General features: G+C 46.7%; 1 protein-coding gene across 1 annotated transcript in view; it reads left to right on the plus strand.

Moving 5' to 3' along the window:
* Nucleotides 1-3,295: 3,295 nt before the first annotated feature.
* Nucleotides 3,296-26,457, plus strand: part of PTCHD1 (patched domain containing 1) — a gene marked incomplete at its 5' end in the record, with an annotated part of 50,813 nt that continues 27,651 nt past the window's right edge. Inside the window, one exon of the mRNA XM_079727810.1 lies at nucleotides 3,296-3,646. Coding sequence (XP_079583936.1) covers nucleotides 3,296-3,646 — 351 coding nt within the window. The remainder of the gene's footprint in view (nucleotides 3,647-26,457) is intronic.

Below are 26,457 nucleotides of genomic sequence, written 5' to 3' on the forward strand. Positions count from 1 at the left end.
TCTTAACTCCAACTCAATTTAGACAATACTAACTGGATTTCCCGTATTAAAAAGTGGCAGGGAGACCCACTCTCAGGCCGGTCCGTGTGTCTGAATTAAAGCCGGTAGGGGAAGTTCCCCCCAGTATACAGAAGCACAATTAGGAACCGAGTTGGGAGGACTAGAAGCAAATGCCTCGGTCTCAAAGGTAAGGCCCTTTCCTCGTGGGAGAAAACACCCCCAACCGGCCCGGTGAGCACCGCTGCGTTTGTCCCCCTCTAGGACTCAGCCCAAGCACTGAGAGCGGGGATGCCAGCTCTCCAGCCCGCGTGAAGGCTTATAGTAAAGGGCCGAAAATTGTAGGGACGGGAGGGAACCATCTGGAGGGACAAAGACTTCAGAATGCAAAGAGCTTTGCCGAAATGTTAAAGGCTCCCCAGCAGACCTGTCGGCTGGTTTCCCTTCTCTTACTTCTGGCGCTGCGCTGGCACCAGAGCAAGAGGAAACATCTTTGTTTGCTCCCCGCGCAGAGACCGACTTTAGGCCTCCTGAGAGGTGCCCACCCACCAGCTGCCGCCGGCTCGGCCGCAGAGAACGGTGCTCGCAGTAATTCCCACTGCCACCGTACCCCCCTCCCTCCCCCGGCCCTTTCCTTCTTTCCGAGCGCCCCGGCCGAGAGCCAGGCGAGGCATCCACCATGCCATTTAGCACCTCGGCTGCGCAGTGGTGGGTGGTTTCCCAAAGCGTGTGCCCTCGCAGCCGCTCGCGCTCGAGTCGCCGCTAGCAGGGGCACAAGTCAATGAGGCTTTTCCCTCCGTGATCATCGTGAATCAGCAAAGCGCTGCAGAGCAGCGGCGTCTCCGCGAGCAGAAATTAAGATGACGGGGGAAGGGCACAAGTGGAGTGTTGCAGGGGGATTTCTAGCCCCTCCCGGGAACGGCAGTTCTGAGGGGGTGGGGGGCGGGGGGCGGGGAGCGCTGTTGGCTGGAAGCTGCTGGTGAACCAGAGGGAGCCTTTGGAAACAGAGAGCGGTGTGGGGAACAGCGAGGGGGAGCTGAGAAAGTGGACGAGAGTACGGCTGGGCAGAAGGACCTAGGGAGCGCAGGCAGAGCTGAACGGGTGCGCCCCCGGGGTGGGCAGCGCAGCAGTTGCGGGTGTTGCTGAGGGAATATAGGACGGAGGGTCTGGTGTGGGGAAAGGGAGAAGAGGAACCAAGAAAGGAGGATTTCCCGGCCCACGACTTCCTGTTTCTGACGTGCAAGTTCCCAAGTTCAGTTTGAGAAGTGGAGGGCCGCTTGGCATTGGGGAATCTGGGCTGGGAACGTTAGGGAAATACCTCCCTTAGTCGCGGTCTCCCATCCATCTCCCTCTCCCTCTCCCTCTCCTCCTCCTCTCTTCCTCTCCCTATCCCGTCTTCCTTCAGCTTTGATTAGTATGCATGCCCATGCTCAGTAGTGCGGGCCACACTCCAGGGACCGCGCCTCCAGTGACCGCCGCCTCTCGCTTGACCCTTGGCACTAAAAAGCTAAGCAGGAGCGACCGGAGGCGTGGGATGGGAAGGCCGAGCGCTCAAAGCGCGAAGCCTGGGGACCCCTCTCCGCGCCCCGGTCCCCAACCCCCTGGCCGGACGGAGCGCCTCAGTGGCCCAGACTCCGAGATCCCGCTTCGGTCTGCGTTGCAACGGATGGACCCCGGGGATTGGAGCGCGCAACGAACCGCGCTAAATTGTACCTGTGCGTGGCCGTTCCCGCCGCCGCCGCAGGTCTATCCCGGGCCCGAAGCCGGCGCCCGCCTTCTCGGGGAATTCTCTGGAGGGGGTGTGCGAGGGGAGCCACAGTGGCTGCCTTCTAGCTCACGGCTGGCGCGCACAAGCACACGCCCAACTTTGCCGAGCCGTCGGCGGCCCCCGGGTTCCCCCGCGCCCCCTGCGGCTCGGCACTCTCGGAGACCACATCTCTCCAGGTCTGAGATAAGGTGTCCCCCGCTCCCACACTCGCCCATTTGAGGAGAAGAGGGCGGGGTGGAGGAGAGAAGGGGAGTAACGCTACAGACTCCCTAACCAGCTGTTCACAAACACTCTATGCCCGCAGGGGCGCCCGCTCCAGCCCCGCCGCACCAAGTCCCCCAGACCCGCCAGTGACGACAGAGAGAGGAGGAGGAGGAGGAGGAAGAGGAGGCGGCGGCGGCGGCGGCAGTGCGGAGAGGCGGGAGTCCGGGAGCAACAGAGCCCTGGCGACCGGCGGCTCCACCGACTGACCATCATTATCAGCACTTTTATTACTGGGGGACGGTGTGGGGAGGTTGAGGGGCGCGCAGCAGAACTGTCCAACCCACTCTGGAGTGCCCCTAATTGAGAGCGAGAAGACTCTCCAGAGGCGCCTTTGGAGTGGACGTGCCCCAGACTCACACCCGGACTCTGTGGTCCCGCGGAAGCTGCAATGTTGGGGATATTTTAAATGGCTCTTACTTGAGAGGAGGCGTGATTTCCACGTTCGAGCGTCTTCGCTCCCAACCCCCTCTCCGCACCAGCCAGTGCGCGCCACCACCTGAGCCTGGCGAGAGAGCCTGGGCGCACGCAGTCTTCAGCCTCTTCCTTTCCGCCTCTGGGGGGATTCGGCTCTGAGCGGGTCCGCCCGACGCCCCCCGGGAAAACTCTTTACTTTTTGTTTGGAAAATCGGGGCCATTTCTTTATTCATCTCTGGGCCTCCCGGAGGAGGACAGGGGAGGGGAGGGCGTGCGCGGCGGGCCGGGCCGGGGGAGGGGAGTGCGGGGAGGGGAGGGGACTGGGTGTAGCCTGGAATTCTCCGTCCTCGTGCTCCTAGGCTGGCGCGCAGAAGCTCCCCGCGATAGCGCCGCCGCCACTCCCCGCGCCACCCCGTCGTTGGCCTCGGGGGTCGGGTGAGTGGGGTCATGACGCGCCGCGGGGGCTGCCCCGGGCACCTCCGGCGCTGAGCCGGGACGCTGCCCCGCCGCTCCGAGCCCCTCTGGCGGGGAGGCGGCGGGGGGTGGGGAGGGCGCACGGGGTAGGGCGGGGTGGGGGCGGCGCGGAGGCCGCCAAGCTGGGGGGCTCTCCGGGCCGGCGCGGCCGCGGGCAGGAGGGCGTGTCTCCGGCCCGAGGGGACCCTCCCGAGGCGCGGCGCGGGACTCCCCGATGGTGGTGCCGCGGCTCCGGGAGAGCACCGGGTCTCGCCTCCGCCGCCGCCGCCGCCGTCGCCGCCGCCGCGGGCGCCACCACCGCCGCCGCCGCCGCCGCCGCCGCCCGAGCCCGCGCCGAGCGTGCGCCTCGCCCTCCTCCCGCGCCCGCTCTGCTCTAGGATGCTGCGGCAGGTTCTGCACAGGGGCTTGAGGACGTGTTTCTCCCGGCTCGGCCACTTCATTGCCAGTCACCCTGTGTTCTTCGCCTCGGCGCCGGTGCTCATCTCCATCCTGCTCGGCGCCAGCTTCAGCCGCTACCAGGTCGAGGAGAGCGTGGAGCACCTGCTGGCGCCCCAGCACAGCCTCGCCAAGATCGAGCGCAACCTCGTCAACAGCCTCTTCCCGGTCAACCGCTCCAAGCACCGGCTCTACTCGGACCTGCAGACCCCTGGGCGCTACGGCCGGGTCATCGTCACCTCCTTCCAGAAAGCCAACATGCTGGACCAGCATCACACCGACCTGATCTTAAAGGTGAGAGGGGGGCGGGCACGGGCAGCCTCTGCGGGCGCCGCTGCCGCGGTTGGGCTGGCTGAGCGCGGGGGTCCGGGCTGAGAGCGCCTCCTCTCCCATCCCAGGCGACTGCCGCAGGGGCTCTGCTGCACCGCGCGCCCCTCGAAGGCCGCCCGGAGCCTCCCAGCCTCCCGGGCGGGGAGCGTCCGGGTCCGGGCCCGGCCCTGCCCTGGCCGCCGTCGCCGCCACGCCGGCAGCCGCTGCAACAGTTGGGGCGGCGGCGGCCACGGTGCTGTGGTCGGTGCGCTTGTTTTGGTTGCAGTGGTCTTGGGGGCGGGGAGGCTTTGGGGGTAACTGGGCCAGAAGGAACCGAACTAGAGAAGACATTCTAGAAAGTCCTGCTACTTGAAAACAAAATACTATCTTGGGGGGATTCAGAGACCCCTCTCCCCTGTCCTCATTCCTTCTCCCTTCCTCTGACCCCGGAGTGTTTTGGAAAAGGCTGCTCGGAGGGGCTGTGAGCGGGATGGTAAAGAAAATGCCTCCCATCCACCAGAAAGAAGTGTGGTCCTGGAGAGAGGACAGGGGCTGCCCTGCTGCCCTCTTCCCCGGGCGAGGTAGCCATCTCTGACTTCTAGGGTGAGAGAGAACGTTTGTAATTCGCAGTTGTTTCATCTTTCACGGTAGCTCCTCTCCTTTGAAATGCAAAAAGTTCTTTGGGAAATGGGGGATTCGACTGATGCACTTTCATTTGGGTGTATTTGGGGTGAGGGTGAGGGGCCGAGCCAGAAGGGGGAGGACAGAAGCCAGGCTGTGTGGCCCTGAGAAGAGCACGGGAAACCGAGCAGCTGGTTAGAGGGCGACACTCAAAGAAACAGGGTGTGCTGTCAGCCTGAGGTGGGAATTTCATGTAAAAAGTGAGGTTAATGGTGATAACTTTCAGGAAGTTCCTAAGAAAAGCAGAGGAGTGAGGACTAGAGTTGGAAAAGTGGAGACCTTGGGAGAGAAAAGCAGAAATAGGTGAGAATGTTCCATCCAAGCCCTGGTGGGGATTCTGGGTCTTGTTTACTTAAGGTACTCCTCTGCGGAGGGCAGACAGGAGCCAGTCCCAGCTGGAGCCCTGGGGCCGAGGGATGGAAGGTGCTGGTTTTGTGTGGGTCTCTGGTCCAGATCCAGGATTGGAGGCTGGTTAGATTTCTAGTCTCCTTATCCCACCGGGAGTCAGCCAGTGAACCTGGGGGACTCTTTGCTTCTCTTTTACTCTACAGGTAACCCCCTAGAGACAAGCGAATTTCCCCCCCCCCCCGTATTTGTTGACATGTTATCAATCAGCAATTAGTAATGAGGGGAATCTGACTAGAGACTCAATGCAATTAGGACCTTCCCACATTGGGTGGCTCGTGGTATTTTTAATGGCACACACATCACACATACTCACCACAGAACCTTAGTAACATTAATCCTGAGTTTGCTTTTTTCATGATTATGTTTCCAACATCGAAGTGGGTTTTTTTCCCCCCGATACTTTAGTTACCGTATTTTGACACACAGATAAATACTGCTCCAAATGCTTTCCCAAGAAAACATGTAGTAGTTTCATCATAGGCTTAAGGAAACTATAATTTAGCCAGTCCTGACATTTAGAAAGCTGCCCCATCTTTTGATAGATGATCTACTAAATGATGTTTCTCTTTGTTTTTGTTTTTGTTTTTTGTTTTTTTGAGGTGATGTTTCCACTGGCTTGTTTTTGGGGATTTTTTTTCCCCCTAACCGTCACGCCACTCTGACGGGCAGTCACCAGTTCTGTTCACTCTCAAGGTTAATGAGACATCAACAGGCACATCAGATGCCTTTTCAACTGGACTGTTTCTCTCCTATTGGATTTTGATCTGTTCAGGACAGAAAACCGTATTAGAAGAGAAAGTTGGGACTGGAGAGCCAGGGAGGCTGGCTTTGCCTTCATATCTAAAGGGCAACTTTAAAGGACGGTGGTCTTGTGAGTGAATTGTTTTAAGAAATGGGATGTTTTTTCGTGTTCTAGGTTTCTGGGGAAGATCAAAACCAAGTGGCATAGTGGTCAGAACTCATTTCTAGCTGATGGCTCTCTGGTGAAAATGAATTCACAGAGCTTATGAAAACCCAGACTCATGAAACTGAGGGAACTGCCTTCAATTTTATATATCCATCTTTTTCTTCTTATATCCAACGCCTATATTTGGTAGGTATGGAGCTAGGGGACAGAAAAATGGACCCTCGGTAGTCATGGTACTGTAAAGTGTGGGAACAAGCACTTACTTTTTCCCTCTCTTTTTCTATTAGAGACATGAAAGATTTGTCCTTTACACAAGATGTTAGGAGTGAAAGAGTCACTGTTTCTGCCCTTACTAGTGTTATTCTGATACTTTGTTGCTGGCATCAAGGGTAGCACTGAGAGTTAACATTGTAGACAACACCAGCCAGCCCCTGCCTGTTTTATAACAGCGCACTGGAAGTAAAGTGAGCAAAGCATAACCAGGGTTTGAGGCTTTCTCGTGCCCCACGACAAAAGTGAAGGAAGTAACTTGCAGGGCTGTGTCACTCACTCCTCATGGTGCTCTGGGGTTGTACCTACTCAATGAAGGCGATCCTTCTTGCAATATTAGTCCAGCTACTTTCTGATCAAAAATAGACTGGGAAGGGATGATAACAAAAAATGAAAATCCAGGTTGGTTTTTTCAAAAACATAATTGAGAGTATCAGAGAAAAAAATAATCCACCCTTGACAACCCAGCTGATCTGCTTTGGAGGAGCTTTCTCAAATTCATGCAAGTGACATGACTGCCATACTCTGACCTCTGCAGCGTTAGAATCTGACCACAAACTATGAGACAGGTGACTCTCCCTAGCAATGGTTTCCTCTGAAGCCTACAGGGCAAAGATGTAATTTTGGGTGAAAGTAGGTGGGGCGTGATGGTACTGGCAAAGGATCAACCATTAATTTCTGAACCCCTTTAAATACATGTTGATCTTCAAAAGTCTTCATTTCACTAGAATATTAAATTTAACTCATTACTGTATTTTAACAAAAATCCATGATGTTCATCTCAGAGCAAATTTCAGAGTAGCGCCTCCCGAGCTTTTATGGATATGTTTCTTCCTGATCACCTAAAGTGAAGTGTAAGCAGGTCTTAGTTGATAACTGATCTGGCTGTGATCAAGTCAATACTTGATTTGTTCCATGTGTGTAAAGAACCAATTTAGCCCATTCCTTATAATAATGATATCACCTTCATAACAGCTTATAAGTTATAAGCATATAGTATGTTTAAATACATCAAACACCTAAGGGTAGGCAGGAGAAATGGTGTGATTCCATTTTACCGATGAGAAAACTGCGCCTTAGAAATTAACCGAATTATCTATAGAAAACAAGACAAGGACAGAACCCGGACTGTGACCCAGGGCTCTGACTCCCCGCCCAGGGCTCTTTTCACTATCATTTACTGCCTCCCATATGATAAACTACTTGAGTGATTTTAAATGTACAGTTTTGGCATCCAAATGAGGTATATTCATCCCAAGTCTCATCCCCACCCTATACCGTTGTTCTAACAGTGGCAGTTGGATCATAAGGACGTTCTCTCGACTGATGCTGCCTAGTGTCAATGGAAATCCACTTACACAAACTCTACATGCCCAAAGTAAAGCATAAGATACTTGTAATTAGCAATATACAAAGACAGAAAGATAGACTATTTTACTGGAAAAAAATCTCTGGATGATTGAATGCAGCGATTTCCTGTTTGAGTGCTGTTCATTGGCCAGGTCCGGGTGAATTCAACTCCAATGCCTCACTCACACAGTCCCTGGCACATAGTAGGCCTTCAGTAAATATCTGTCCAAGGGACCTGCCCTAGTTTGCTCAGACATTTACGTGATGGGCAAAGAAAATTCCACAGAAACTACTCTGAAATGTATTTTCAAAATGACATTTTTATGTGTACAACTTTATAGGCAGATTCTAAGGCTTCTCTTTTTCCAAGATACCATTCTTCCTTTCTCTTTTTCCAAGATCACCTCTGTAGTCATATCAAAAGAGGGAAGGGATATGGGAACAGATGTATATGTATAACTGATTCACTTTGTTATAAAGCAGAAACTAATAAAAAAAGTGAAAAAAAAAGAATATCTACCCAGATACTTAAAAAAAAAAAAAAACACTTTTCAGTTTTGCACTTGCATAGGGGCGTCTCCTTTGCATAACGTCCTCTTTTTCAGGGGGACCTCATAGGCTGTTTTATTCCAAACCAAGGGAAGGACACATACTCACTATGCAGACATTCTTCCTTTTACTGGGGAATCTCATTTTGTTCAAATATTGAGTTTCTACTTTACTTAAACTTTTCATGTTTAATTATATTAAGGAGAATTAAGTTGCAAAATGAGATGGATAGAATGTAACTTGGAATTATTTAATTCAAGCTCTCCACGAAGCGCAGCACAACAGCTCACTCAGGGTCACAAAGACCTGATGGCTGGATCAAGATCCCAGGTTTTCCAAATACTGTCTCAGCACTTTCAGTCATCATAGGAATCGCCATTATGTCTTTCTCTACAGTCTAAGGATCGGCAAATTCCAGCCTATTTTTGAGCGTAGGAGTTTTTACATTTTTTAAAGATTGTAACAAAACAAAACAAAAACAAGGAAGAATATGAGACAGAGATGGTCTAAGACTCTCAAAGCCTAAAATATTTACTCTTTGGTCCTTTACATAATGAAGTTCCTATACTATATTCCAAAACCCCCTTACCGGAGCAATTTCAGGAAGTTAATGCTGTTAAATAATCTCTAAGGCAGTGGTTCTCAATCAGGGGCGATTGTGCCCTGCAAGGAACATTCAGCAAGGCTTGGAGACATTTTAGCTCATCACAAGCAGGGGTGAGTTGCTACTGGCATCTAGTGGGTGGAGGTCATGGATGCTCTTAAACATCCTCTGTGTGCAGGACAGCCCCATACAGCAAAGAATTATCTGGCCCCAAATACTGCTTGAAAGGGTTCATGTGTGTATTTCTTTTTGTTTTGCTAGGATTTTTTCATCTGCATTGATTATGTAAAATGAAAAAATGCCAAAGGGAAGTTCACATCCAAAAATCTTATAGAAGTTTGACTGGGGACAAATACTACAACCTGTGAGGAGATGCTCGCTTGGGCAATTGGCCAAAGACCAGATTTTCCAATGTAACCTTCCCCAAGATGCACTTATCTTGCTCTCCTAGAGCTCTGTCCTTTATGGTCTAAATCCCAATGTAGAGGAACCCAGGAAACTGAATACGGTCTAACTGCTTGAATGATAAAGCTGCTGAATTGCTGCTGGCCTTGGGACTTGTCAGAGTGCCCACTGCTGGCAGGCCTGACCCTCGGCCTGTAGCAGCCACCCACCAGGCCGGGCTTCTCCTGACAGTACGTAAGACCCCACTGTGAACAGGGACCTGCCGAGGAGACAGGAGGCCGTGCTCTGTTGCCTAGTCCAGCTGCTTTGCCTTTCTGAACATAAAATGACAAACGAAGAGCTTGCATCCAAAGGACAGGGGATCAAAGACCCCTGGGTTTGGAAGGCACCTTAAAGGTCATCTCCGCAGACACTGGAATGTGCTCTTAGCATCTCAGGGTGCTTTGTCTGGTGACAGGTGCTATGATGCCTTGGGCAGTCCTGTCACTTCGATGAGTTATCCAGGTGGCATGTACTCTTAGAAAAGATTGAGGCCAGGCCTGAAAGGGCAGCATTCGTGCATCTGCTGGACCAGCCAGTTGCCTTTTGCACTTTATTTTTGCACTAGGAGCAAAGTAAGGAGAGGGTGAGATCTCGTTTCATTCTCCTTGCATTTCATGGGAGGTGCATCTGAATAATCCAAATTCAATATCATTCTAGGGTTGTCTGACTTCTAAGCACATGTCATTTGTGTGACTAGTATCCTCCGATGCCCACTCTGTTTGTCTCATTTAGATTTGGGGAGCAATCTTTTTTTTTTTTTTTTTTTTTTTTTTTGCGGTACGCGGGCCTCTCACTGTTGTGGCCTCTCCCGTTGTGGAGCACAGACTCCGGACGCGCAGGCTCAGCGGCCATGGCTCACGGGCCCAGCCGCTCCGTGGCATGGGGGATCTTCCCGGACCGGGGCACGAACCTGTGTCCCCTGCATCAGCAGGTGGACTCTCAACCACTGCACCACCAGGGAAGCCCTTGGGGAGCAATCTTTTACTTGCCCATGTAGATAAGCATTTGGAACAAACTTTGGGTAAACTGCTAACTGAAACTGAAATTTAAATATAAAGCTATAGTGTGAGAGGAAGCCCACCTTTTTAATGACTCAGAGTATCTTGACAGATGCCATATTAGAGTTAGAGAAATATGATTTTTTTTTTAACAAACACAAAGACCGAACCTCTCAGGATTCACCAGACTTACAAACCTCATCCAACAGCTGAGCATTTAACCGGTGACTTCTTGTGATAACTAAGAGAAGAAGTAAGCTAAAAGAAGTTATTTGTTTCCTGAGAGGTTGCAGCATCCCTTGGCACAGGAGCTAGGGGATCTGATCAGCTCTGACTTTGTGGTATATGCCATCTGGTACCTGACTTTGGGGCTCAGTATGAGCCCCAAGTGATACCTGAGATAGGCTTGAAGCAGACCTTTGAAGTCACCTGCTTGGTAGCACATCACAGCAAGCAGGCCTGTCTGCCGCACTGCCTGTGCTGCTGCCACATGCCCGGAAGGCCACAGAACTTCCGAGGTATTCTGCCAGACTGATTTAATGACCAGCAGGGGAGGTGAGTAATCTCTAACCTTTAAAAGACAAAAAAAAAAAAAAAAAAGGAAAATCAACACCAGTTGTTATTTCATATGGGAAGCCCTGAATAATATGTCGTGCCTTCAACTTCAGAAGTCATATTTTGAACAAAAGAAGGCAATGAGGGAACAGGGAAGTTATTTTTATCTTCTTGCTCTCCAGGAAATCCTCTCGAGAATATTGCTTCTGGTATTTTGAAAGACCCCCATTGTTAGGTCTTCTACTTTAGGTTTAACTTGTGGGCTTCAAGTACAGTCGAGATGAGGATTTGAGTGCAGGCAGTTACCTTGGGGCGTGATATCCAAAAACATCGGTAAGGAAGTGAGGACAGGAAATAGGGAGTAGCAGGAAGCCAGTCAAGGGAGTGTTCTCAAGCCAGTGTCCACTGTGGGCACCCAGGGCTCAGTCGCACTGGGGAACTCTGGGAGACACTGGATAACCTCCATCCAAGTTATCCCAACTGCGGGTGAAGGACCTGGATATTCTTCTCCCAAGTCTCCAGCCATCATTAGTTAAGCCAGCTGCAGCCCGGCACAGTACATAAATCTCTAGCAATTCCAGATGCTGTATGTGTTCCCATAAGCGGAATTGTTTTTTGTGGTTGTTTTATAAAAGCCACAGGCAAAGAGCTGCAGGTGCTCACGGTGAGCGGCCTTGACATGTAGAGGTGAGTGTGAGTGGAGAGAAGACAGGTGGAACCCTGAGAGCATCTGCACTAAGGGTCTTACACCCATCTAGAGACATACCTCTAGGAGTTTAGGGCCCACATTGCTAAGGGATGTTCATCCCTTCACTCAACAAGATGGCCATGACCCAGGCAAGAATGACCCAGCATAGCTGTTCAGTTATTCTTGAATTTGATAAGTAACTGCCATTTTCATTTTTGCCACTGGATGGTGGTAAAGATGATTCCAAGCTGGACCTGGACACCACCCGGATTTGTGGTTTTATATCAAGCCCTCACATTTGAGTGGCCTGTGTCCAGCCCCTCTTCCCTTGAGGAATACAAGAGGAGTCTGCAGGCCCCCCTTTCACAGCCCCCATCTTCACACATCTACCTGTGCTGCTCTCCCCGCCTAGAAATGCACTTGCTGCTTACTATGAGGTCAAACTCACATGTCTCCTACTTTGTGAGGCCTTCCCAAATTCATGGCTCCCTCCCTCCCTTAAATCTATCTGGCTTTCAGTTGTACCCACATTCTTTAATGCTTAACTAGATACTCTATAATTTGCTGTATTGTCATGTGATACTTTCTCTTAAGATAGTAAAGCTCTTCAAGGGCAGGACCAATGTCTTATACTCCCACATCTCTCCTAGAAACTAGTATAATGTGGAATGTACAGCAGGTGCTTAGTAAATTGTTGCTGGTTGATGACTTGTAGGATGGAAAACACGCTCTGCCTTCCCTATTCATTTATTTTGCTTGAATATAATTTTGCCGGGTAGCATGACCATGTGATTTCTTTAGATGTGTCTTCACTTCTCACCCTTGATAAACTTTGGTTTCAAACTTGATGATAAGCAATAAGCATCCATTCTGCCTTAGGATCTGTTGATACTTACTTTATATGGGGAGAAACTCATATAAAGAAAAACCAAAACCAAACGCCTGACCACCTCTTTTGGTTCAAGTAGTTTGGAAAGGTGTAAATTGACCTCAGTCTCCAGTGGTCCGTTCCCATTTGGGAGGGCAGACACTCTGCAGTTCCCAGCAAGTACCGTCAAAGGCAGCTCTCCACTACACGTGTCCTTACGTACATGAAGTAAAGTCTCAAAACACTGGCCTAACCCATACTCAAATGTAAACATGAAACACATTTTTTTAAAATCAAGGACGAGTGGTTTTCCCAGTTGTAGCATCAGTGTTCAAGAGATCACCATTCTGATGTCATTCAGCTTCGAATTTCTCAAGAGGGAGCCCAGGGTAACAAAGACTTGTTCTAAGAGGTGAACTTAAAAAAGGATGCTGGTACAGAATCAGTGTATCTCTGGTGAGTTTAACAGAAACACTAGAACTGTTAATCCCTCGGCATTAAAGTGGAGATTCCTTTGCTCATTCTTCCATGGGCTCCACGAATTTGTCAAATACCATGGCTTTGTCAATTCCTTCCAGTTGTCTCAATAAAAACCGTATCTCTGGGCTTCCCTGGTGGCGCAGTGGTTGAGAGTCCACCTGCCGATGCAGGGGACACGGGTTCGTGCCCCGGTCTGGGAAGATCCCACATGCCGCGGGGTGGCTAGGCCCGTGAGCCATGGCCGCTGAGCCTGCGCGTCCGGAGCCTGTGCTCCTCAACGGGAGAGGCCACAACAGTGAGAGGCCCGCGTACCGCAAAAAACAAAACAAAACAAAACAAAAACCGTATCTCTGCTATACAACTAGCATAAGTGCTCAAAAAAAAAATCTTCGTAATACTCAGTAGCTTAATTTGTTGAGTTTTGCACTGTTGTCTCGTTTTTATTCTGGTTTTGGTATAGCATGTAGGCAAGTGGTCATACTGAGTAAACTGACTGCTCTTAGACTCTTTATGCCCACACATCACCTGGGCAACTTGGGAAAATACAGATTCTGATTCAGCCTGGGGTGGAACCTGCAATTCTGAATTACTAACAAGCTCTCAGATGATGGTGATGTTGCTGGTCAGTGGAGCACACTTTGAGTAGCAAGGCTCAGAACCTCATCTTCACACTTGACAGGGCTTTTTGCACACAAAGGAAGCGTTCACTTCTTGTCCGGAAGTATCTCTGGAATGAAAAGCTCTGAGAGTCTGTGGGCTCCAGTTTCAAGGTTCTCTCACAGCCCAGCATGCCAGAAAGGGATTCTCCAGCCATTTAGGTGAGCGGGTTGATAACTCTCCTCTCTCACTTAATTTACATGACTACAGTGTTTCCCTGGGAAATCTTCCCCACATAAGTAGATCCACAAGCACTTCAAAGGGAAGAGTGTGTCAGAATTGCCAGAGATCAGGAGAACCAGGCCAACTGATAATAAAGCCCCTTGAAACTGTGAAACGTAAAATTTTGCTGACTGGGGGTTTTAGTCATTTAGGTCAGTGCACTTCTCCACCTTCCTGTGTCTAAAATTTCTTTTCATATAAAAGAAATCTACAATTGTTTAGGATCGAAGAAAATTTCTCTACCTTCCTGGTTCTCTATGCCTAAACTCTTCAAACAAAACTAACCTCAGTTTAAGTGAAGATTAGCAATTTTTCTCAAATCTGAATATGTTTTGCAATTCCTTGGGAATTTTATTAATGTTCATATTCTGATTCAATAGGTCTGAGACAGCAGGCCTGAGCTTCCGCATTTCTAACAAGCTCCCAGGGCTACTGCTGCTACTGCTGGTCTGAGAACCACGCTGACTAGATCAGTGGATTGGTGGATCCGAAGAACCTTTGTATAATATATCCTGACTAATTAGTGCCATTTAACTGCCTCCATACTCTAAAGCAGTGGTTCTCCACCTTGAGTAGGTATCCCCTGGATGGCCTGTCCGAACACAGATTTCAGATCTCACCCCCAGAATTTCCAATTCTGTAGGTCTGGGGTGGGGCCTGAGAATCTGCATTTCAAACAGGTTCCCAAGGTGATGCTGTTCCTGCTGGTCTAGGGACCAAACTTTGAGAACCACTGCTATAAAGCATCCTAGTAATTAGCTGCCAGGACGAATTCTAAAAATGCAGTTTCTCTCTCTCTGTAGAAGCCTGGACAACAGATACAGCAGGGTGAAAGAGTTATTTGTTCAGCCGTTAATTTTGAATGATGCTGTCATTCAAAGGAGACTACATAAGCCTGAACCTTTAAGTTTGCAGTTTAAGGCAAGCATATTGGACAGAGGGCCCTGCCCCTGCTGCCTGTCTCCAGGAGCTGGAGTTTAGGAGGAAGGGGCTGAGTAGAAGAAAGGACGCTCAGAGATGAGGGGGGGAGAGAGATAGCCCCCCATTCCACACACATGCAGTGTGGATGTTGTTACTACCATCAATGTGTGATTGCCAAAGCTTCCTTCCTTCCAAAGACTTCCCACACAGGGTCACCTGCCATTTGCCTTTGCAGAAACATAATTTACATCAGACCAGAAGGCACAGCAGGTACAAATAGGAGCGACATGTTGTGTTTCTGAGACAAGGACTCAGCTCTGTGGTTGCCAGAGGTGAAGTGTCCATGGGGAGGACCCTGGCAGCTAATGTTCAGTTTCAACTACTGACTGATGTCAGTTCTGTTAGAGAGAGGTAAAGTAGAACTGGAGTGAAGTTCTGTAAGTACTGATTTTGGCATAGTGGAATTATCATGGTTTCAGAGCCCCAAAGTTCTGTGTTTGAGGCTGTGAACCATCAAAGTGTCCGTGATAAAAGTCATTTATCCTCTCTGGGGTCTTCATTTCCTCACCCATAAAATGGGATCAGCAATATCATCATCATAGTGTTGGAAGCCAGAAGGAGATATAACGTGTGTAAACAAACTTTGTAAAGTGCAGCATGCCTAAAGCCACACAAACCTCCCAATATCTGCACTGAACGCACACGTGTTTGGGGCAAGAGAACAACCTCCTGGGGATTCCCAGGGGAGAAGACTAACCACCTTAGTCACTCAGTTGACACATTCCAAATCACTGTCTCCTTTTATAAAAAGTATCTGTACAGTCCGTGACTACCTTTTACTAAACCAGAAGCTTTGTTGACATGGCCTCGTGCTCCCAGATGATGTAATATTACATCAGTCTATATTTTTACTTTGAATTACTCAAGGAGAATTTTAAAATAGCATATCTGATCACCCATCGTCTACACTTCTAAAGCCTTAGACCTACACTGTCCAATTCAAAAGCCACTAGCCACATGTGGCTAACTGATTTAAATTTAAATTAATTAAAATAAGAAATTCATTTCCTCACTTGCACTAGCCACTTTTCAAGTGCTCAGTAGCCCACATGTTCCTGTAATGAACAGGACAGATAACATTTTCATCATCAGAAAAGTTCTATTTGACAACACTGCTTTTCACAAATAAATAACTGATGCATCATACAGCTTAACTAATAAGCAGAGGAATCAAGATGGAAACAGATCTGGCTTCTAAAGCATCAGTAAAAAATTAACTCCACCACATTGCCCCCAAGAAATACAAAAATAGATGAGCAAGGCATGGCCCCTGGTGTCAGATGGCCTTGAAGTAGTATTTCAATCAGTAACAGAGTAAGGAGGAGCTTTCAGTTTCAGCTTCGACATGTAAAGAGCTTGGAAGTTGGCATCCCCATCCTTACAACAGGAAAAACCTAGACGAACTGAAAATCAATGATTTTTCTCGAGCACATCAGAGAACTGAGGTCACGGGGAAAAGTGCCATCCCCAAATCCATAAAGGCATGGAAACAGTCTGCTGACCTGGAGCACATGTCTCTGGTAGAAACATTTAAATGGTAATTTTGACATACTGCTGGCAGGGAGTGGAAGAAAAGTAATCCTCCTGAAATTCACCTAGTCTTCTCCATAACGAGGGGCTACTCTCCAGGGAAGAAGACTTTGCCAGAGCACCATTCTGAAACTTTATCCTAGGTTCGTCCTTCCCACTAGAGCCCCCTTTAGCTTTTGTCTCACGTAAGTTGGGGATGCAGAGTCCACAGGTGTCAGGGCTTCAAGGAAATAGATTAGGAGTGCAGCAGCCAGGAAAGGGAGTAGGAGGCAGGGGAAGAAAACTATACCACTGGAGAAATATCTGTGAAGATCATAGCCCCAAGGCACAGGTCCACTTAAAGACTGAGATTTCTTCAAAAGGTTATATACCATTTACCCTCCCATCACCTTACCACCACACCAACAGGGCTCCAATATAATAATAGTGGATTATAGCTGAAGAGCTGTAAGACACAGACTCTCTCTGAGGAGGAGTACTCAGGAAAGACAAAGTTAAGAGGAGAGACAAAAAGAATGACAATAGAGAAATTTGAAGCTTCTGGTACCTATAGCCACAACAAACATTAAATATATCCAAAGTCCTAGATTAACATAAGTCCTTACTATAAAATTCTATTTACCTCAGTTCCTACTAACTGATACAACATGTCCAGCTTAGGGGAAAAAATTACAAGGCATGCAAAAAAGAAAAAATTTATATAGTCTGAAGAGACAAAAGAAGCATGAGAACCATACTCAGATATGACACAGATGTCAGCATTATCACACAAGAAATCTAAAGTAACTGATTAATATGTTGTTGACTTTAATGGAAAAAGTAGGCAACATCAAGAACAGATAGATAATGTAAGCAGAGAGATGGAAACTCTCCAGATAAATCAAAAGGAAATGCTAGAAATCAAAACTGTAGCAGAAATGAAGAATGGTTTTGATGGACCATCATCAGTACACTCAACACAGCCCAGGAAAGAATCAGTGAGCTTAAATACTGGATGAAAGAAACTTCACATATTGAAACACAAAGAGACAAAAGAGTGAAAACACCCCAGAACATCCACGAATTGTGGGACAATATCAAAATAACATACACGTAATTAAAATGTCAGAAGAAGAAGAGAGAATGCAACAGAAGAAATGTTTGAAATAATAATGGCCAAGAATTTTCTAAAATTAATGATAGACACCAAACTACAGATCCAGGTATCTCAGAGAACACCAAAGAGGACGAGTACCCATAAAAGCACACTTAGGCATATCATATTCAAACTACAGAAAACCAAAGACAGAGGAAATCTTGAAAGAAGACAGGGGATTGGGGTGGGGGAACACCTTACATATAGAAACAAAGATAAGAACTACATTAGACTTCTTATCAAAAACCACACAAGCAGGAATAGTGGAATGAAGTGTTTAATGAGTTGAAAGGAAAAAAACCTCAGAAACCTGAAATTCTATAATTCCACAAAATTATGCTTCAAAGTGAAGGAGATACAAAAACTTTCTCAGACCAAAAAAAAAAAAAACTGATGGAATTCATTGCCTGCAGACCTGTTCTGCAAGAAATTCTCTTCAGCAGAAGGAAAATTACATAGATCAAAAACTCCGATCTATATAAAGAACAATGTTAGAGAAGGAATAAATGAAGGTAAAGTAAAATCTTTTAGCTTTCTTATTCTTAATTGATCAAAAGATAACTGTTTAAAGCGATAATAGTAACAATATATTGATTGACTATAACATATGGATAAGTAGAATGAATGTCAGCCATGTCACTAGGGACAGGAGGGAGGAATTGGAACTACTGTGTTACAACTCTACTACATATGAAGCATTACAGTATTATCTGAAGGTGAACTTAGATTAGGTATTGATATATACTGTAGGCGCTAGGGCAACCACTAAAATTTTTTTAGAAAAAACAAATGCAACAAATAAAGAATACTTACAACTATGGTAGATATTAATCCAACCGTATCAGTAGTTACTTAAAACATGAATGGTATAATGGTATATACCAATTAAAAGGCAGTGACTATCAGAGTGGATCAAGAGAAAACAAGACCCAACTCTGTGTTGCCTACAAGGAACCCACTTTATATATAAAGACTCAGATAGGTTAAAAATGAAGGGATAGAGAAAGATGTACCATGCTAACACTAAGCAAAAGAAAGCTATTATTTTTTTTTTTTTTTTTTTTTCAGTATGCGGGCCTCTCACTGTTGTGGCCTCTCCCATTGAGGAGCACAGGCTCCGGACGCGCAGGCTCAGCGGCCACGGCTCACGGGCCTAGCCGCTCCGCGGCATGTGGGATCTTCCCAAACCGGGGCACGAACCCGCATCCCCTGCGTCGGCAGGCGGACTCTCAACCACTGCGCCACCAGGGAAGCCCAAGAAAGCTATTATTAATTTAAGATATGGCTGACTTCAGAACAAGGAAAATTATCAGGAATAAAGAGGGGCATTACAAAATGATAAAAGGATTAATTCTGCAAGAAGACATAACAATCCTAAACACGTATACACCTAACAAACAGAGTATTAAAATACATGAGGCAAGAACTGATAGAACTGAAAGGAGAAATAGACAAACCCACTATTACAGCTAGAGACTTCAACATTCCTCTGTTAGTAATTGATAGAACAAGGAGGCAGAAAATCAGTAAGGATTTGGATGACATGGACAGAAGTAAGGGCCAGGATGTCTAATACTCTGGGGAGAGTCATGACCCAAATTTTATAACGACAGTTCTTATAGAAGTATAGAGGTTAAGTTGGAGAGGCAAGATACTGGAGAGGGGGAGATCCCCTCCACCGAGGAGACTTATGTAAGTTTGTAAGCAAGAGGCTTTGAGGAGAAAAGCTGCCGAAGGAGAAAAGATGGGGGCTAAATTAGACCACCATTTTCCAAAATGTGCTTTAGTAAAAATTTCCTGTGATGCGGCAAAGAAAATTGGCTTCTGTGACCAAATAACTTTGGGAAACAATGCATGTAGTAGCCCCATATTGAATGCACATTAGCATATCAAAGGCTTTTAAAAGCTCCTCTGTAAAGAAATCTATTTAACTCTATCCAGTTCAGCATTTCTGAAATTTATTTGATCATGAATACTTTTTACTTTTTTGATGACCCTTATTAACAACCCAAGGAACTAATGTGCTTCAGAATATAGACTGAAAATACTATCCCCAAAATAGGGAGATGGTATCAATAGGATTTGAGGTTCCCTGGATCTGTGAGTAAACAAAGGGAAAAGGGTGAAGTCGGCTTAGAAGTTTCCCACCTGGGTAAGTAGAAAGAGGAGAAGGATGTTAACCATAACAGGAAACAGGTAGAAGAACAAATTTGGAAGAAAAGATTCAGCTGCTGGATATATGCCAGTTGAAATATTGCCATAATATGTATTTGCAAATCATCAGGAGGCAGATGGAAATTCAGATATGGAGTTTGGAAGAGAGGTGAGGCATTGATGTGAACTGGGGATTGGTCAGCATAAAAATGACAAGCCAAACCATGGAGATGGAACTCACTGCCCGAGAAGAGTTAATGAATGTGACAAGATCAGAAGTGCCAGAGATAGAATCTTGAGTAGTATCAAATTTACAACGTAGGTAAAGGTAGAGAAGTCAGTTAGATAGACACTGGAAAACCAGGTTGAGAGGTAGGAGGAGAGGAGAAAATTGTGTCATGGAATTCATCATGGGAGAGAGGGAGGGTTTTGGTCAAACCACACATATTGAGCACCTTTGTTTGCCAGGCACATAATCAAGGATGCAGCAGTGAAGAAACCATGCCCATGCCTTAAAGGAACCTATTGGATTCCCACGAAAATCTCAAAAATGCCTAACCATCTTAGATATGTTTAAAGTACTATTTTGACTTAACTGTGTGTATCTGCTGAGAGTTCAAAAAAATGAGGACTGAAAAGTAGTCATTGGATTTACCTGCTTAGAAGTCATTGTGGACTTTTGGTTGAGTGCTGGGATACAGTCCAGAATGGAGTGGTTTGAGAAGTGAGTGGGAGGTGAGGAAATGAAGTTAGCAAGCGTGAATCACTCTTTCAAGTGTAGTTGGAGACAGCGTATGTAAAGAGCTTCTTAAAGAAGGGAAGCTATGGCAGAAGTTGGAAGGGAAGTGGGGTCAATGAGACCTTTTTTAATATGGGAAAGACATAAGCCTATTTCAAAGCTCATGGGAAGGAACTAGTAGAAAAAGTTTGAGGACATGGGAGAAGAGGGGATAAACAATACTAGGAAGAAGGAAAGGAAAGCCAGAACCCAATGGAAGCAATTGATCTTAGAGAGAGGAAGGGTCATGGCCTTGATTTTCACAGGACAGGGAGGATAGAAATGAATGGATGTGGGTATTTTTAGAGATACGGTGGCAGCAAGTTGAGGGTAATTTCCATCTGATGGCTTGGGGTTTTCTCTGCAAGACAGAAAACAAGGTCAGTAGCTGAAAGTCTTGTCAAGTGCTGAAGAAAGTGAGCGTCTGTCATTTTAATATCTATGGGCTTGGAGGCTAATTGACAAGGGAATGAAGAGACTAGGTGGTAAACTGGAAACAATCTCTCTGGAATTTGGGTATGAAAGTGAAGAGACAGTCTCTTCCTCCCTTTTGTCTCAAGATGGGCAAAAGTATAGGGAAGAAATTAAAGTGGAAGTGAGAGGCAAGCTGAGAGAGCTCACACTGGCTACATTTACATTTCAGAAGAATATGGATTATATAGAAGCAAGGATTTCTTAACTCCAAGAGTTGTTTGGCATCTGGATGGCTCATCAGAGGAGACTGAAATGACCTAGAATGGTTCAAAGAGAGGTTGGGATGGTGTGATCTCCAAGGGTAACATGGCCTTAGAATTCCATCACGTATCTCAGTGGTCCTCAACCCTGGCTACATGGTCTCACACCCATAGATTCTCATTCCACTGGTCTGACAACAGGGTGGCCCACTCCAAATGTGGTCCTCACACTGGCAGCAGCAGCAGCAACAGCAGTGTCCCCTGGGACCTTATTAGGACAGCAGACTCCACCCAGGCTCCACCCAGACTCCACCCAGACCTACAAGATCTGAATCTGTATTGTTACAAGATCCCCAATTGATCTGTGTACATATTAAAGTCTGAGAAATGCTGGACTAAAGCATGGCCTAGAGCAGGGCCAGTCATGGGTACTTTTTAAAACTCCCCCAGGAAATTCTAATGTGCAACCAGACTTGAGAACCACTGCTACATAGAAAAAGAGATCCTTTTGAAACTGCATTAATTAAGCTCATGTGGTAAAATGTCATAGTATTACACACACACAGAGACACACAAAGAGTGCACGTAGAAACCAGTGAAATCCAAACAAGGCCTGTAGTTGAGTTAATAGGAGTGTACCAAGTCAGTTTCATGCTTTTTATCATGTACTATGGTTATGTATGATATTATCATTATGGGGAAGCTGAGTGATAGACACGTGGGAACTCTGAACTGTATGTACAACTTCTTGTGAGTCTTAAATTACTTTAAAATAAAAAGTTAAAAAGAAAACATTTTAAGCTAAGAGAACGCCTGCCTAGGATGAGGAGCAGCTGTTGTCCATCATCATCTAAGAAATAAACGGGCTCCATCATTCATTCGGAGCGGAGCCATTGGAGGATTTAAAGCAGAGGGATGACAGGTTTGGATTTGTGTTCTAGAAAAATAAATCTGGTGGCAATTTAGAGGATTGACTAAAAGCAGAAAAGATGAGTTAGGAACCTGTTTCTGTCATCCAGATGGATTATAAGGGCTAGAACCAAATCAGGAGCAATGGAAATGGAGCACGAGAGGATGGATTTGAGAGATTTTGGAGGTAGAATCCACAGGATGTGATGAATGATTCAAGGATTTGTCAACCTTGGCTGTGTTTGTAGGCCCCTGGGAAGCTTTTTCAAATACAGATACCTGAGCCCTTGCCAAGGGATTCTGATTTAAAGGTGTGAGGGGGAGCCCAGGCATCTGAGTTTGTAGAGTTCCACAGGTGGTTCACATGGGCAGGGTTGAGAGCAGCTGGCTCTGACTGAGGAGGCGGGAAGTGCAGGGGAAACCTCACAGGTTTTCAGTCCAGTCGTGCTGGAACCACAGAGGATGACGAGAAGGCAGCAGAGAGGCAGCCAGGATAAATTAGGGAGGTAGCCCTTCCTCTTGCATTTGTTTTATGTTGAGTAAAACTGTAAGACTCTGAGTTAAAACGTGTAAAGCCATTATCCTTGCAACCTAGCTGTCTTCCCATGGCTTGTCTGAACATATATTTTTTAAATGAAAATAAAACCTTAGTTCGTCTGTGCCATCCAAACATAACTTCAGCTTATTTAAAAAGAACGACAGGGACTTACCTGGTGGCTCAGTGGTTGAGGGTCTGCCTGCCAGTGCAGGGGACAGGGGTTCGAGCCCTGGTCCGGGAAGATCCCACATGCCGCGGAGCAACTAAGCCCGTGTGCTACAACTACTGAGCCTGCGCTCCAGAGCCCGCGCGCCACAACTACTGAAGCCCACGCGCCTAGAGCCCGTGCTGCACAACAAGAGAAGCCACCCCAATGAGAAGCCCGCGCACCGCAATTCAGAGTAGCCCCCACTCACCCCAACTAGAGAAAACCCGCACACAGCAAGAGACCCAACGCAGCCACAAGTAAATAAATAAATAAATGTATTAAAAAATAAAAATGATGACAGCAGAAATTAACACAACATTGTAAATCAACTATACTTCAATTAAAAAAAAAACCAACGACAACAGCAACTTTCTGTTAACCCCAAATTGTGAAGGATTTATACAAACAACTCTTCAGGAGGCTAAAGGCTTTGAGAACAACGTGAAATTCCTTGTGTTTACTGCTGTTGGCCCCTCTGCATATTCTGGAAGCCCCTCCCAACCTTTCTCCCAAATCCATGCAGATGCTGTTCCCGTTTTCCTCTGAACAAGTCTTTCCTTTGGGGTTGCTGAGGCTGCTTTCTGGAATCCATCCAAAAGCTTGCTCCTGCCCGCCCCCTGCCCTCGCCACCACCACCGCATCTCCTGGGTCACCAGGCCAGCAGGCGCAACGGAGCCTCCGCAGTCAGTGCTCACTGCTAATAAGCCCCCAGATTCCATAGAAGGGCTTCTGGGACCGTGCACCATGCCCTCAGAGCTTCAAGTCAGAAGTAGCCGATGGCTAGTGGTTTATCTTTTTCAGGGTGACCCGCCAATGCCACCAGTCTCCAGCTCATAAAAACAATCTGGGGTTTCCCCACTGAGAGCTGCTTGCTGCCTATTGGGATCTCTCTTCATAAAGCTGTGTGCAAAGCACCATGAAGACGTTTCCATCTCAAAATGGTCTGTTCTTTAGCATTTCTGTTTTCCCCATTAAAGACATTTTTGCCCCTTTTTTAACTTAAAAAGAGAAGTTACAAAGCTCACCGATATCCATTATAATAGTGCAGAAGCACCTCATAACATATAATAAGCACATTACAGAGTGTAACAATGATTTAAGTGGTTAATGTGAGATGGGAAACACTAAGGTGACATTTACAGGGATACTTCTGTGTTTATGTCTCAGCTTTCTACTAGCTATGTTATTTACAAGGTAACAGAGTAATGCCTAGGCTCATCCATTTCTTAAATGAACCCGAACTAACTTTGAGATCTGCAGGCTGGTTTATATTGATTCTGATAAAGCTACTTCAGCATGGAAAAGGGGAGAGGAAATAATAGACTCAGAATTTTAAAATCTCCTTAGTCCATATTCCAATGTCCTATTCTTTCTAGAACTGCCTATATTAATAAATGCCTGTGGTATTCCCTTGAGAGCTGGGCTGGAAAAGCATTACAGTGCTGTTTTGTTTTGTGTTTAAATTGTCACAGCATCTTTACTTTTAGACATAAAAGTACATATACTCATTGTAGCAATCATCATTCCCCACGTGTTCTGGTACCTCTTGCTTGTCTGTTTGCCTTTTTGTTTGTTTTGCTTTCCCCCCCACCCCCCACCCCGAGTATTTGAGAACTACCTAGTTCTTTTGCTTGATCACTTCTCAATATTTAACTAGGCTTTAGGCCATGCAAGTGGAAGCTGTTTAAAGCATGCTGGTGATGCCAAGGCGATTGGGCAAGAGTGTGTTGGCTTGTCCAGAACGTTTCTTTCTTAAGTACTGTGTGCCTGCACTGTGCTGGGAGTGGGGATATAACAAAGAATAAGACTCAGAGAGCTGAAAGATGTCCTTATGATATGGCAGGTGATGAGACAGATGTGTCCACACGCAGGGGACCAGAGAGGACCTTGTCTGCATTTCCAGGGCAGGCTCCCTGGAGGGGGTGATGCCTGAGCTGAGTCCATCGCTCCTCACAAGTCCAAACTCCCAGGAGGGAGGGCTGGGGACCACAACTAGGCTGCTCACTCAGCAGCCCTTTCCAAAGCAGCCTCACTTTCTTATTAGTCCTGCTCTGCAGCAGCTTCTCCCCCTAAACAGAGAACATGGCTCTAAAAAGTGCCCTGCAGATCCTTCCTGCCTCACATCAGATAAGGCACTGCAAAATATCATGCTTAGGAAACCTTGCCATCATGCCTCCCACAAAAAGAGAAATGCTACTTCTCACAAAGAATAAAGCCCTCACATCATGAGACAGGCGGTAGCTTTACGACAAGACACCACTAGACAGCCAGGAAGAATATGGGATTTCTAGGCATTAAAACCATCATGTGCCTCGTGACTAGAAGCTCACAGGTGATTCTGATTGAGATGGGGCGAGGCTCCAACATTTACTAAGAACCTGTGATGTGTTCCTCTGCCAGGCACTCCATCTACATTGTCCCATTCAGAAACCAACAGCACTCTAGATAGTAAGCCCATTTTGATGGTGTGGAAACTGAAGCTCAAGAAGGGGATATACTCAGTGTTATCAGGTAGTCACCTGTTTGGCTGGATATGATCACAAGTCTGTGTGGCCCCAATGTCAGGCTCTGTTCAGCATGCCAGGCTGCCTCTGGAGCTCTTCTTTTTGGCTTTCTTTACAAGCCAGCCCCACTTGTCTTGAACTTACATATTCTCTTAAAAATCAATAAAGAAAAGACCCAACAACCCAATAACCAAAGGGACAAACAGCTTGGACAGGCACGTTGGAAAAGAGGATAGCCAGATGGCTAATGAGCATATGCAAAGGTGCTAAGCTTCAGGCATCATGGAAATGCACATTAAACCAAAATCAGGTACCAGTACACACCCACCAGAATGGTAAACATTTTAAAGACGGATAATACCAAGTGTTGCTGAGGATATGGGGCAACTGGAACCCTCATACATTGATGGCGGGAATGTAAAACTATACAATCACTTTGGAAAACTTAAACCAAATATATGCCTACTCTCTGATTCTGAAATTCCACTCCTGGTCTCTGTACCCAGTGGTATGCTGAGACTGGCTCCCACTGGCTCCTGAAAGCTGATTGGGCACATCTCTTCCTAACCCACATGCCCTTGGTAGCTTGGAACTGGTCATGGTGGCGGTATTTACAAATCGTACAAGTCAGAGCTATTTTTGTTAGAGAACTTACTGTTACACATTTACCAACACACCACTGCATATACCTGAGAGAAATGAGTACAGATGTCCACAAAAGGACTTGTACAAGAATGCCCATCGCGGTTTTATTGATAACAACCCAAAACGTCCACCGATAAGAGAATGAAAAAATACACTGTGGTATGTTCATGCAATGAAATACTATGCAGCAAGAATTAAAATACGAGCTATAGATAAACACAACAGGGATGAATCTCAGAGGCCATGGGCTGAGTAAAAGAAGGCAGACAGGGCTTCCCTGGTGGCTCAGTGGTTGAGAGTCCGCCTGCCGATGCAGGGGACACGGGTTCGTGCCCCAGTCTGGGAAGATCCCACATGCCGCGGAGTGGCTGGGCCTGTGAGCCATGGCCACTGAGCCTGTGCGTCCAGAGCCTGTTCTCCGCAACGGGAGAGACCACAACGGTGAGAGGCTCACATACCGCAAAAAAAAAAAAAAGAAGGCAGACACAAAAGAGTACAGCTGACCTTTGAACATCACAGGGGTTAGGGATGCCGACCCTCCGCACGATTGAAAATCCATATATAACTTTACAGTTTGGCCCCCCGGATTCGTGGTTCTACATCCACAGATTAACCAACCACAGACCAACCACAGTACTGTAGAATATACTTACTGAAAAAAACCCGAATGTACGTGGACCCACACAGTTCAAACCTGTGTTGTTCAAGGGTCAGCTATACATACTGCATGATTCCATTTACCACAAACTCAAGAATAAGCAAAGCTAATCAATGTTGATAGAAGTCAGAATAACCTTCCCCTGGGGGTTGTAGGGGTATTGACCAGAAAGGACACAAGGGGGCCTTCTGGGTGCAGTAGATGTTCTGTGTCTTGATCCAGGCGATGTTTATATAGGTACGTACATATAAAATTCATTGAGCTGTACACTTAAGATTTGTGCACTTTTCTATATACAGGTTACACCTCAATAATGAACGCTGTACACACATACACATTCTATTCAGTGACCCCATTAATAAGGTGGAAGCGTTAGACCACCATCCCAGCAGAGCATC

The sequence above is a fragment of the Hyperoodon ampullatus genome, assembly GCF_949752795.1.
Source record: "Hyperoodon ampullatus genome assembly, chromosome: X".
NCBI classification, from domain to species: domain Eukaryota; kingdom Metazoa; phylum Chordata; class Mammalia; order Artiodactyla; family Ziphiidae; genus Hyperoodon; species Hyperoodon ampullatus.